General features: G+C 39.9%; 1 protein-coding gene across 1 annotated transcript in view; it reads left to right on the top strand.

Moving 5' to 3' along the window:
* VWF (von Willebrand factor) overlaps nucleotides 1–14,679 on the top strand; it is a 123,487-nt gene that overhangs the window by 73,772 nt on the left and 35,036 nt on the right. The window contains 4 exon segments of the mRNA XM_032105904.1: nucleotides 5,664–5,807; nucleotides 6,943–7,107; nucleotides 9,362–9,405; nucleotides 13,731–13,908. Coding sequence (XP_031961795.1) covers nucleotides 5,664–5,807; nucleotides 6,943–7,107; nucleotides 9,362–9,405; nucleotides 13,731–13,908 — 531 coding nt within the window.

The following is a 14,679-nucleotide window of genomic DNA, read 5'->3' on the forward strand; positions in this document are numbered from 1 at the left end:
TCAGTGACATTTTATTCCATCTTTGTTGATCCAAGTTGTGCTATTTGGGTCCAAAAAGCTCCATGTGCAGAGGGCAGTTGTTGCTGCCACTGCAAAAGTCTTCCTGTAGAAAACATTCCCTTTCCTGCATAATTTAGCCATAAGGAAACTCCAAGAGAGAGAGATTTTAGTACTAAGAAATAATGAAAAACTACCGAGTATTTGAGGGCATAGAAAGAACAAGAAAGAGCAGCCTGTACCACAAAGCTTTCCCATGCTTGTTGCAATGGGGCCATTCCAATAACATCAGGCAAATTTTGGCTCAAATAAACCTATCAAGAAGCAGCTCTGGGGCTATTCAGACATCATGAAATCGTGTACAACTTCACATAAGAAACAACTGAAAAAAAAAAAAGAAACTGAACACTAAAGTGATGTGTGCAATAGAACTGAGAATCACATAAATGTGTCTCTGTTCAGCATTTGTGGGTGTTTAGGAGAGCCACAGGGAGCAGATTGAGCAATCCCTACTGTAAATACTGCTTAACACTTTATAAAAACATTATTTTGCTTCCTTATACCTCTAGTAAAAGTTGCTCTTTTAGGCTGATATTTTCCTGCCTCAGCCTCAAAATTTGGAGGAAGTATCGTCTATGTGGCTCAGCTGTATAAAAGCTTCATTAGGGAAAGAAATGTTCCCCCTGCCCCCTCCAAGAAAAAAAATCTTAAATATTTTTCCTTCAACTTTCCATCATTATTAACATATTTGATTAGCAACATTCAGCTTTTCTGAATAAATGTCTTTCTTCTAAACTTTCCCTGTGGTTTTGGAAGCAAAGGCCGCCCATAGCACTTTTTCTTCATTCAGATCTCTCCCCAAACTGATGTGTTCCATACCGAATTTCCAAAATCTTTCCCCCCCATCAGCCAAGGCCAGCAGCTGTTCTGATCAGAGGCTCCCACCCACTGACAGAGACTTTCACTTTGTTCCCCACACATATTTCTGAAACTGGTGGTGTCATCTCCTTTTTGAAGCCAGTTTTGGGTGCCACTAATATCTTCCCTGAGCTATTTTAATTCACTGTCCTTCAGGGGTTTTTTTGCTTGCCTTTTTTTTCTAGTTCATTCCTTACAAGGTTTGTGAGTTGAATGAGCTCCTGGTGGAGCCTGGGATCATCAGAAGCCCTTGGTGGTGAGAGAAAAGCAGGGTTTGTGGTCTGCAGAGACAGGAAAGCAGAGGAGAGGTTATTAGGGCCTGTTCCATTCAGTGGTGTTGGACTGACAGGTTTGTGCTGCTAATGAAAAGTTCAGCCATTCTGTTAATCAATGTGTGTTAATGTCAAAATATCAGTGTGCCAAGAGCTGACTGCTTAAAGCACTGTGGGATCAGTTTTCAATAGCTGATTTGTTATAAAATTAAAAGAATCTTCTATTTTCAGTTAAAAATCCCAGTTCAATGTCAAGTGAAGATTCTAAGATACAAAGACCAGCTCAGGATTATGGACCTGGTCTAGTGGGAGGTGTCCCTGCCCGTGGCAGGGCAGTTGGAACAAGATGATCTTTAAGGTCCCTTCCAATCCAAACCGTTCTGTGATTTTGTGATTCTATGATTATCATTGTGGAGAGTTGTTCCTGGTTAGACAAGTCCTTGGTTAAATAGTTGCAATCTGTAATACCCACCCTCCAGATAGTGTTGGCTCCTTCTGCATCACTTCAGCTTCTGAGGAACCCTTCCTTTTTTGTTTCTTTCCCAGGCATCTTTCAGGACTTGTGGGTGATTAAGATTTCTTGTAGTCCATTTTTTGGTCAAGATGTTGCAGAAATGTTAGAGAAACCACTGAGGCCACATAAGGCACAGATTCACAAGTTCCCAGCAGGAACCTCCCATCTAATTATGATCCTCTGTCTGTCACAACTCCACAGACCCTCATGGGGGCTTTACATTTCATTCCTTGTTTCAGACAAAATTAAACAAAATAATTGCAAAGGTTGCTCTTAGGAAGTTTTTGCTTTCCCTGAGGCATGCACCAAAACATTAAATGTCTGTGTGTTCCAGATTGGCTAATTCATGGGATGAATCTTCATTTTCATTTCTTGGATATATTTCAAATATTTCTAGGGCACCTTGTGCTCATTCAGTCAATTCCGTGATGTCCGTGATTGCTCCCAATTTAATATTTGTGGTTCAGATTAACATGCCTTTTTACACATTTTAACTCTTCCATCCAAATCATTAATGAAACTATTCAGTAAGGCAGAATCTAGTGTAATTCCCTGTAGACCCACAGGAAGCACCTCCAACCCTACTCAACAGATTTTTTTGTCCTTAAAGCTTGTTTATGTCCATTTAATCAACTTGCAGTCCTTGTAGGAACCTCTGTGTGAACCATTCTAAGTTGTTACTTCAGAATACAAGTCTAACTTTAATATCCATCAGGTGTCAAGTCAACCAGGAAAAGGTTCTTAAAAAGCCTTTTCTGACTGTCAGAATTTAAGCATGAAATGTTCATAGCCAGTATTTAGTGATTATTCCAAACATGAACACTTAAGGCTGGGGAGAAGGTGCTGTTCTGTGCTGGCAGCCTTTGGAATGAGTGACCTGCCCTTTATAAAGTAGCCTGTATGGTTCAATTGGGTTTTTGTTTTCCCTTTTTATTTATTTGCATTTTTTTTTCCCTGGACATGCCCAATGAATGGCAGTCATACCCTACTGACTGAGCTGGACGGCTGCTGGGGGCTCACCACCTTTGGTGGGCTGAGGGAAAGGCTAAAATGGCTGAAAACAGCCTGGGCTAGTGGAAGGGTGTCCCTGTCCATGGCAGGGAGTTGGAACTGGGTGATCTTTAAGGTCCCTTCCAACACAAACCTTTCTGGAATTCTCTTTACATTTCCATGCTGTGAACACACTTTCCAGTCTTAATAAAGCCTTGTGCTTGGTGTTGTTTAATTCAATGTAAACAATTACATTTCCTTTATTGGTATGAAAATGTCAGGTTTCCATTGTGTTGCAGTCTCACAGTACGAAAATGTTCAAGTTGGTTGATTTTTAGCAGTCAATAGTTTTTATTGTGGCCTCTCAGGGATTTAGTATTTCCCTCTGTGATGAGATGGAGAGACGAAGAGCTGAGTGAGAAGTGACAGCTTCCAGCTTGGGATGGCGACTTTCTGAATCCCTCTAGCAGGACAAAAGTGTTCATTTGATCATGTCATCAGACACCTGGCTATTTTCTCTAGAACTGGCTTCAAAATAAAGGGAGAAATCCAAAGAGTTTTAACTAGGCTAAACCAAATTTTCCGTGCATTAAATTTACTAACTGCTTTTGGGGCCTTTGAAATAGTCGCTGGTTCTATTACAATGGTACTTGATTTCTTTATGAGAAATTATAAAAATAATGGATTTTTTTCAGTTTGCAAATATGTATGGAGTTTCTGAACATTTTCAGAATTAATGTGAGAAGAGGAAAAATGGAGCTGGTGTGACCGCTGACCACACCAACCACACAAAAGTCAAAGGGTCATTAAAGAAAACAGACAAGCACAGAAATTTCAAGTACTTTTCACAAATGAATGAAAAATCATTTGTGATTTTTACTGTCCAAGAGTTTAACCTAAAATATATTTGAAAGTTAAAAGCCAAAATACTTTTTTTCGTAATTATTTGTAGGACCAAAGGGAAATGAGTCAATCTTCTGGCACAGTGACCATCCTAGAGCAACCTCAGGGATTTTGAATATAGTCATATTAATTTGCTGTATTTTGTTTTATCCTTAGTTATTTCTAGCTAATGTGCCATTCTGTAGCTAATATTTACCTAGATAGACACAAAACCATTTGTAGAAAGGATTGTGGGACAGCTGTGTAGGACATGAGTTAATACCTGAGGTTAATTATTTTTTGTGCTCAGGAATAGTAGTTTGTGAAAGGGAATCACCATCACCCAACAAATAATGCTGTTTTAAAATGTGTTTTATTGCGAGTAGAAAAACATTCAAAATTTCGAGGTTTTCACTGAAAATCCACCTGCTTTTGCGATGTTATAGAATCAGTGAATGGTTTGGTTTAGAAGAGACATTAAAGATCATCTCATTCTGACTCCCTGCCATGGGCAGGCACCCATTCCACTATCCCAGGTTGCTCAGAGCCCCATCCAGCCTGGCCTTGAGCACTTCCAGGGATGGGGCAGCCATGGCTTCCTAGGGCAGCCTGTTCCGCTGATGCCTCAGCACCCTCTCAGTAAAAAAATTTTCTTCATCACATCAAATCTAAATCTCTCCTCTTTTAGTTTAAAACTGTTCCCCTTGTCCTGTCCCTACCTGCCACTATAAAAAGTTGCTCTCACTCTTTTTTATAAGCTCCCTTTTTTATAAGCTCCTATAAATACTGTAAGGCTGCAGTGTGGTCTCCCTTGGAGCCTTCTGTAAGCTGAACAATCACAGCTCTGCAAGCCTTATCAATAACTAATGTGCTGAGTGAGATTCCCTTTGTCCATGCTTGCAGCAGCTTGGGCAAAGGGTTTTTGCTTCTATCATTGAAAAGGTGTGGGTGACATGGTGCAAGAAGTCATCATGTACAAAGTGTTGAGGTGTGCTAGGGTGTACTGAGGCTGTGCTGGTGAATTATCTACAGGCTGACTTCCAGTGTTTTACAAATGCATTTGTTATTATAAATTGTACAGTGAATTCCTCAGTCAAGCCTATTTTTGCTCTATAGTTACTGCAGATTACTCAGAGGAAATACTCTTTCAAGTGTTTATTATTCAGCAGTCACTGTTTGCCCCGAATGTCACATCAGTCACCTGGTTTCATTTCTACTTCCTGACCTGATAACTTCTAAGCCCAAAGGAGCTTTTAAGAAAGCTGCGTATCATGATTCCCAGTGTAAATATTTGTGCAAATACATGTCTAAATACAAGTACTAACAAAGTGCTCTCTTGCTGAGGTCATAATTATCAACAAAAATTTGCCTGAGTGTTCACAGCTGTTAAATGAAGGGGCAGCAGTTTCCCTTTTCAGCCAGTTTGTGGTTTGGTAGCTCAGGTAGAATTTCTTTGCAAGTTTTTTGGGGTTTGGTGTGGTTTTTTTCGTTTTGTTTTTATTTTAATATGGACCACCCAGTTGTATTATGGATTACACAGAGTTTGAATTTCGGAGACGTTGCTGGTAGTATGGAGGAAAGATAGGTTTTTCACACCCATAGGGAAAATTGATGAAATTAGAGAAGCACTAGATCTTCTAGCGAGAGCCACTTGTGTGAACAGCTCAGGATGTTGCCAAGCTGTGGAGCAGCTCGCCACTGGATGTCAGTGTTGCTCGGCAAGTTGGAAGCAGGAATATGTCTTCTATCCTTTAGTGATGGCAATACTTCTGGAAAAGGTAAATACTAAAGTAAGAAGCATAACTTTGTTATCGTGGCTAAGGAGAGGTAGTAAAGTTCCCACCACTTCAGAGATTGGGATGGAGGTAAGGATGGTCCTCCTGTGTTGGGATGTCTTAATAATACTGGAAGGTTTTTAATGGCTGAGATCTTTCATGTAGCTGCAATAAATCAGACATTAACAGTCCTTTAAGACTAAATATTTTTTACTACCTACTAACATAACACACTAAAGCAAGATAAGATTTAGTTTTGTAGTCTCCTGTGACTTTCCTATTCTATCTCTCATTTCTCTCCTCATTTCTTACTAGGAAATGCCATTGATTTTGTGGTCCAGAATGCAATGTCAGAATCCCACGGGGGCAGACCCAGCGCATCGAAGGTCGCAATTGTCATCGTGTCAGGGAGCTCACAGGATGCTGTGGAGGCTGCTGCACACTCTGCAAGACTGAACAGTAAACCTGATTTCACTGACACTATTTTAAAGTAGAGCTGTTGCTTTTTAAGTAGTGAGCTAGAACAAAAGATGGAAAATAAAGACACTGGTGTGTTCATGGAAGTTCTGGAGTTACCGTGCGTAATGTGGTAAAGAACAGACCTGAACAAAACGTGCCTTGTGAAGATGCCATTGAGTTACTGGGAAATTCAGGACCAATTAAGGCTGAACAGCTTCCACAGCGCTCACAAATCAGCAGCATTTCATTTTCCAAGATCCTGTGGGTAGGCAGGGATAACAGAAATGTGGTCTAATATAATAAATTCAATACTACTGCAGTACAGTGAAACTTGAAAGGTTCACAATAATAATAACAATAATCATAATCATAAAGATAATAATGATGATAATAATAGTAATAATTAGAGGTTTTGATCAAGTTCTGGACTGACCTCTACAGGAATCTACTTTTAATATCAATGTGCTGCCTGATGATTTGCAAGTTTTCTGGCTGTTGTTTCTGTATCTCAGCTTCCTCAGGTGTTCAGCTGAGGAACTTTGACTTCCTTTGAAGGTTGCTCTGGGAGCTATTGAATAAGGCATGGGCTGTATAACAACTATCAACTGTTATTTTTAATTAAGTGGTTTGAAATAATACAATTACCGTGTAACTGAAGAAAGAAAACAACATATTGAGATTCTTTTTTTTTTTTTTTTCATTTAAAAAGAGTGAAGATGTTGTCATTAAGTCTGCAGCTGTGTTTTGTTGCCCATGAATGATCTTATTATGCTTGGGAGCTCATCTTAGGTAACAATGTGATTAGAGCAGCATCATTTCAGCCCTTCATTGCCTTAAGCCAATGTTGGGGAATGATGCAAGTAACACATGAAAATTAACTGTTGGAGAAAAGCTTTTCCTGGCTCTTTTTTTTTTTTTTCTTTTCTTTTTAGGAAGCAAATGAAAAAAAAAAATTATATTATCTTTAGGTTGGAAAAGACCTTTAAGATCATCATGTCCAATCATTAACCCAGCACTGCCAAGCCACCACTAAACCATGCTGCCAAGAGCCACATCCTTTAAACACTCCACATCCATGAGCAATGACCTTCTCCTGTGCCTTGCCTGTTTCAAACCTTTCCTTCTCTTTTCCTAGGGGTATCCCTGTTCCCAATTGGCATTGGGAATGGATATGATGAAGGGCAGCTAAGGACTTTGGCAGGGCCATCTGCTGCTAACAGAATCATGAAGCTCCAGAATTTCGAAGATTTATCCACGATGATCACATTGAACAGTGAATTTATCAAAAAAGTGTGCATGGGTAAGTCCAAAAATTGTGGCCTTGTGTCTGGAGTGTAACACAAAAATCAAAATGCAAAGCCAGGATGATTTTTCTTGATTTTAGAAGGCAATCAGGTGCTCCTTTGTTAGTGTTTCCCTGACAACCATCACAAATGCTGACCTAGACCACCACCACCACTTATGTGTGAAACAAAATCAGTGCCCTTTCAACATGTATCCAGTTGCTCTTCCAATTAGCCCAATTCCAGCAAGGTTTTTAGAACTGGCTAGGCCTGAATTTTCAAGCTGCCATCTTGATAAAAATCAGTCTTGATAAAAATCTTGGTAATCAGTACTCAGGACTGGTCAGTGACTGAAGGACACCAGGAAAGTTGGAGTTGTCCTGAATGAATGGGGCACGTTTCAGAAATGCTGTGAGTAAAGATTCCAAGTTTTCAGGCATTGTTGTGTGTATGTCTACAGGAAATTCAGCCAAAACAGAAGGCAAAAATAAAAATAATAAAGAATTAGCTTTCCCAGGGAAACAAAGATGGGGAAAAAAAGTGTAAAATGTTTTAAACAAGCATTCATTTCTTTGTAGATGACAACACTCCTCCTCTAAGGAACCTTGCTTCAACGCTGACCAGGATTTTACTTCTTTTGCCTCCTTGGCCTGTGTGGATATAGATATTTATCCCTCGTCTTGTTGTTGTTCCTGTTACAGTAACATCCACACGTTCGCACCACAAGCCACTGCCTCATGGTGTTAGTCATTGCACAGGTTTTTGCCAGCATTACTAGGGCTTAGTTACATCTCCACTGCAATAAATGGACTTTTTTGCAGAGCCAAGGACCTCTGAGAATGAGGAAGTTGCAGAGTGTTCACAGCCCAGCTTGGAGATATCCGATCAGCCTCCGCTGGGATCACTTCTGGCGTTTTAAAATCTCTCCAGAGCATCAAACAGCTGCCATTTTCTAGATTTAAACAGCTGCCATTTTCTTTCCTCTCTTTTAAAATAAGCTTTTAAAGATGCATTTCCTCTCTTCACACTGTAAAATGTGTGGTTTTTCTTGCTGTAAATTACATTGATCCAAGATACAGAATGGGGAGCAGAAATTTGAAACCAGTAACTATTTTCTTATTGCAATCTGTGCTACAACCTATCAGTACCAGAGGTGACAACTTTGTATATTTAATGAAAGCATTTCCAACAGCTCAAAAACCTTGACCTATAGACATCTTCAACACCTAAAACCTGAGAAATTTAGCTCTCCCTTTTGCTGATGGTAAAGACTTTGGTAGGGGGTAAAAAACTATATATTTTTTTTTTTTGGTGAGGATTTATTTTTGTTTGGATTTTTTTTTTCTGTTTTGTTTTATATAAATTTCATACAATCTGTAAAGTATAATTTCCCCCTCTAGACTCATACAGTTGGATTTCTTGTGCAGAGGGAGTCTTGCCTTTTGTATGGAAGTGTACCAAAAATAATACCATTAAAAAAAGGTTTAAAAGAGTTCCTAAATGATTTCAAAATACATTACTTATCCTGGAAAAGACAGAGCAGAGAGTGTATATAGAATAGCATAGTCTAGTATTCTACAAAGAGTTTGCTAGTCAGGGTTTTAATATCCTAGAGACTTTGTTATGCCATAGTACAAATATGAAATTGCTTCCAAAATATCTTTAGGTGTGTAGTGAGAGCACACAAACATAGAAACTGCAATTCAGTGGGTACCCTGTGGCCATTTAATTGATGATATGAAAAAAATTGCTCATCACAGTCATTCCTGAGTGTAAGGAAACTGAATTTGAGTGTTCTTATTGCAGCTATTTGCATAGATATGCTGTACTGATCTTCCTGTATTTCATAAATGTGGGTGTGGGTGTGGAAATTCTCATTACCTGCCAATTTCCCAGAATATTCTCAATGGATCACAAGATTCTGAGGTCAGGCTGGACTCTGCCTCAGAGCCAAAGCCACGTTCATCCTTTAAGTACTATCTGGGCAGAGCTGTCTGTTCAAGGAGTGCTGTAGAATTGCAGCCCAGTTATTGCTCACGGAGTATTTTGGGACCACTGTCATTGTTTATGCCTTTTGTGACTTGTTCTGGTACACTTTGGACAAATGCCTGCAGTGTTCAGGTAGGGATTCACATACTCTAGCACAAACCCCCACACACTTCCCACAGCTTAAATCAAGTGCTTAAGTAAGCAATCTGTATTTTGGTGACCACCACTTAAAAGGCTGGATAAGGGAGTGGGATGACTAAAAAATATCTGCTTCTCTTTCAGACCCTGTCAGAGAATGCATAGATGAGGATGGAAACAAAAAGAAAGTAAGTGCATTGCCTGGGTTGGCCATCTGGCTTTTAAGTTGCAAAGTTCATGCAAGAACATGAATATCTTCACAGATAACCTGAAACAAAAAGTGTGGGACAATATTAAGAATTCTTTTGGAGGAGGAAAATGTTGGCTTTTGTACTGGTGGGATAACTTTGCACACAGAGGAGGCTTCCTCTAACACCACCTCATCTTGCAGAGTGTTGAATGTTACTGAAGTCAGTGCAGAACCAAAAGCTGTGACAGTGTTTGTCTTCCCTGACAACAAAAAATGCATTTCCATCTCCTGGTGAGAAAACTTCTGGGACAGCTACACATGGTCAAAATAAAGGTGCATGTGCAGGGGCAACATCATTGTCCAGCCCCTGTCCTTCTGCTAAAATTACAAATCCCTTCTCCCTCTGACAATTTTACAGAAAGATAATTATTGTGTGATAGTTATATCTCCAGGGAAAATCATCTCTTTAGCAATGGAGTCAAGTTTCTTGGAGTTCGTTTGTGCAAAAGTTCTTATTAATCCTGAGAAAATGCTCAGAAATATTAGTAAACTTTTCTGATCTCTCAAAAGTGATCCCACTCTAAGAAAGTGATGTTCCAGATGTTATAAATGGTTCAGGTTCTTCATCTCAGGTAAAATGCCAAGGTTTTTGAGAGTATACGTTACTTCACGCATTTGAAAATATTAGCATAAGCTTATGCCATGTTTTCTTGTAGAGATCAGTTATGAGTTCTGCTCTAGGATTTATCTTGAATTTCCTGTACATTAAAAATATTCCTTTGATTTTTCCCTTGTGAAGACATGACTGTGAGGAAGGATGTGGCTAATGAATGAGTATGAATTATCTAAACAGAGGAAATATGTCAAAGCTGCCTTACATGGTTGGCGTCAATCAGCTGGTCAGAACACAGAAAGGCTTTAGCTAAATCACACACTAAGCATAATCTGATGGCTTTGAGGCTGACAGCTTAATTAAGGAAAAAACCCCCAACAAACAAAAACTAAACTTGAAAAACTTTCTTTATTAAAACAAAAAAAGAATCAGATTCTTGTGTGCAGTTTGAACTGCACATGTCCAGGCCTCTGGGCTCCTCAAAGCAGACACAGGTATGTGTAGATAAGTGCTGGGAAGGCTACACTTGAATTTCAGACATGTCAGGTTTCATTTTTGGGGGTGATAAACTTAAAGCACAATTTCCGTTCTGGCTAAAATGCTTTTAGAAGGAAACAGGCCAGGCTCCAGTCCATATAAAAATGAGCCACACTTTCAAATGGCAGCCTTTAGGGGGATTTTGAGTTGCCTCTTCTGTCAGCCAGGAAAAATAGGTGTTAGAAGGCACCGTGAGGCCACAGCCTTCTGGAGCATCCTGTGGAAGCTACAGGACACTGTGGAAGTTCCTGCCTCTGTGGTGCAGCATTCCCTGCTGCCTCACTGCCTCTAAGGTGCCACTGTTCTGTTCCCCTCTTCCAGCACAGCCCACAAATCCACAGGGAGGAAGAATCAAGGCTCTTCCTTCCCTGATTCAGAAAACACAGGCTTTTATATCAGATTCATAATCTTTCAGGCGTTGCTCAGAGAATTCTTGCAGGAGGCTCAGCTCCCCAAGCGGGATGTCTGTCATGCACCTGGCGATTGTGGGAACTGATCTCTTGCAGTTTGCAAGGAAATCTGAGTTCTCAGGATCAAAAATCTCAGCCTAAATCCTATCAGCATCGGGAATAATATGATTTGTTACATTTTCTTGGTTTGTTTTGTTATTACTCCTACCCTGGAAGAGACTGTAGAAGGAATATTCGTGATTAGGTCATTGTTAGTAGCAGAAGGATAGCAGATCCAATGTGCTGGGTCAGGCCAAAAATCCATCCAACCCCCTGTATTGTGTGGCCAAAAATAGGAACCAGGGAAGGAATGTTAATAAATATGTATAAAACTGTCCTAGCCATGAAAAATTTGTTACTCAGGGACACCCTGAGCTGCAAGTGACACCTTTTTGTATCTGATAGTGCTTGATAGTTTTGTTCTTTGAATCCTTGGAAGTTTCTAGTACTCATCAGATCCAGTGGCAAGGAGTTGCAGGAGTGCCAAACAGAGGCTGTCTAAAGAACCACTGGTTTCATGTTTTAATTTGCCAGTTGACAGAATATCAGAACAATTATGATAAATAAAGGGTTTTTTTAAATGTAGTTGGTTTTCATTGTTAGTCTTGTTTTGAAGTTTATAAGCAGGCGTAAAGGTGATAATAGAAGTGTAGATTTTTGTCTTATAATAGTAATATTTCCTCATGAAGTGAATTGTAGAGCAATCTGCATTTCTAGGCTGTTTAAGGTGGCAAAACCCACATTCCTAAGCTATTACCATGGCTTTTCTAGGATTGTTCAGCTCTTGGTTTAAAGAACAGACAAACAAACAAATAACCTGATCTAAGCTAAGAGGTAACAGCCAAGGGAGCTGTTGAGGTGCGTGGGTCTCTCTCTCCTGCAGATGCACAGCAAGACACAGAGTGTGCACATCCAGGTCTGTAGGTTCAGAGCTCCCTCAGAGAGGAAGTCTGAGGCTTCCTGCAGTGTCCTGGCAGACTTATCCTTCACAGCCTTGAAACCCTGATTTTGCTTTCCTTTCTGTCCTGCTTTTGCTTCTACAGTTTCATATCAATTGGGATTTAGGCTTTGTCTTCAGAGTCCCTGTATTTTCCTCTGTACCAGGATTCTTGGGGTTTTTTTATCCCTCAACTTTTTTTTAAATTTGTTTTAATGTGTTGTGCTTTGCTTTTCTTGTCCAGCTCTTAGATGTTTTCTAATAAATGTCCTGTTAAAGAGTGAAATAAAACCAATTAAATATGTATGGAAGCCAGACTTGCACAGCTGTATATGTACCGTTCCAGGTGCTCCACTTTCAGTGAGTTGTAGGAAAGACAACTGTAATTAAAAAACATTCTATCTCTTCCTATATAAATACTTTTGCCGTCCTTAAAGCTCCTCTTGTTACTTTTTCACAGCTTCCTCTAGGCTCACAAGCCTGAAAAAAGTATTAAGCAACTTCCAGTTGCCTTCTTGAAGTCCTGAAACATATAAAACAAGTCCAGAAAATTAACTTTGTATGTAATAATAATAATAATAAAAAAAAATGTAATTTAAAATAATAATAAAAACATGTAATTTAAAAATAATAATAATAATAATAATAAATATGTAATTTTTTGTGGCTGCAAATCTGCCAGCTCTTGTTTACACTTGATGGTATCCCGTAGCTCAGAGATACAGAGAAATACTTTCATAATGACAAGAATCATCTGTAAATTAGTTGCTACCTAGGTATTTTATCCCTTTTTTCTGCTCTTTTATGGGAATGATGTTTAAACTGAGAAGGGCAGGATGGGAGATGTCCATGCCCGGTATCAATTCTCTTTTCTTCCCCACATTTCTGCTTGTGACTATCAGGAAATGTTACCCAGCTCACAGAAGTGCAGTCTCACTTGTACTGGTGGTTCTGGACTCATCTCTGCAGAGAGAGCTCTGGGAAGTGCTGTTTCCCACATTTGGGGGTATTTCTGGGAATGTACATCTCAGGGATGAACACTGTTTTAAAACTCATTCAGCCTACTTATGGACTTTAGAGCTCTGCAGGACTGGGGCCAAAGAGCTCAGCTTTTTGCAGACAGGAATCTTGAGACACTCCAGACTGTGGCCACACCTATTTCTCTGTCATTTATTAGTACATAATCCTGGTGCCTTAAAATTCAGGCTGTCCTTCAGAAAACAGGAATATATTTCACATTTAATTCTTTAGCTCTAGAAATCCACTATGTACATCTAATAACACCGATCTGGTAAAGGAACAATTTCCCTTTGGGAAGAAAGGAGCTGTTTTAAAGTTTCAGAGTTGTTGATAAAATAACTACAATATTCCACGCTTTCCTAGTTTGGAACAAATATTAATTCCTGCTGTGCCCTGACCATCTGTGGTTTATGAAAAATAAAGGATTTGAAATTTAAAGTAAAGCTGAGGGCAATTCTTTGTTGACTATGCTCTGCATGCATCTTGTAGGATGGCTATGCTAACTATAGATGGTTGGACCAAAATATCTCCTATTGTAGACTGTTATCTTAGCTTGGAATTTCTGCCCGCTTCTTAGTGTTTCTAACTTAAACTTTCTTATCCTCATGAAGCCCTTAATATACTGGATTGCATTATTTATTTTTCCAAGGCTAATGTGAGCAGCACTGCTGTCAGGGTCACTTCACTTGCTGGCTGTAATTCCGTGACACCAGCCAAACTTTGCATTTTTGGTTTCAATTGCTGCACATTTGTGTTTCCCTCCCAAGCCTGGTGATAAATGGACATTACCAGACCAGTGCCACACTGTGACGTGCTTCCCAGGAGATTACACAGTTCTTGAGAGCCACCACATCAACTGTGAGAAGATGCCAAAGCCTGTGTGTCACAGCAACCTTCCTGCTGTTAAGGTGGAGGAAACTTGCGGCTGCCGGTGGATGTGCCCATGTGAGTATCTGTCCACGTGTGCCTCTCCCTCCCCATCGCCTGAGATGTTTGATCACAAAAGCAATGCTGAATGGAGCTTCTCAGCCATTGAACACTTCAGAGGTGACCTGGGTGGGAGGAATTGCTGTTTAATTGTTGTACAGTGATTTAAACAAATAATTAGGAGCGTGAGAGCCTCACTGATGCCGGAATGCCTGATGCTGCTTGCAAGTTCAGGGCCACTCTGAGCTTATCTTTTGCATTCACAGAGCAACAGTGTTTTATCAGGGAGTGTCACACTCGATTTCCAAAGCTGTGTGAGCTGGGAAGGAGGATGTATGGAAGAAACCAGGAATTTATCTCGGCAAGCTGTAAGCAGGCAATGTATTCTTGCTCCATCTCGGGGCTTGAGGATTTGGCCTGCCCTCAATCAAGCAGGTGTGGCACAGAAACATCAACAAAAAAGTCTCCCAGCCTCCAGATAACCTCACACTGAGTGTCTGAGCAAAAAGCTGAACACTGTGTGATTGGTGCCTCGGCTGGGTTAACAGGAACAGGAATTAAGTGCATCCGCTCACATTTACAGGGTTAGAGGGATGCAGCCCTGAGGCTGGTGAACCTTTTATTAAAAAATAAGTGAGTTTAAATCTAAATTGATATGCTTACTTCTTAAAAGTAGATCAGAACCATATACATATATCTGTACACACACCTCTTCTTCACAACACATAATCTCAGTTTAAAATGTCCTCTGCTGAGCTGGCTGATTTAAGAACAATTTCTTCCAGCCAC

The sequence above is a fragment of the Corvus moneduloides genome, chromosome 4 (genome assembly GCF_009650955.1).
Source record: "Corvus moneduloides isolate bCorMon1 chromosome 4, bCorMon1.pri, whole genome shotgun sequence".
Classification (NCBI taxonomy): Eukaryota; Metazoa; Chordata; class Aves; order Passeriformes; family Corvidae; genus Corvus; species Corvus moneduloides.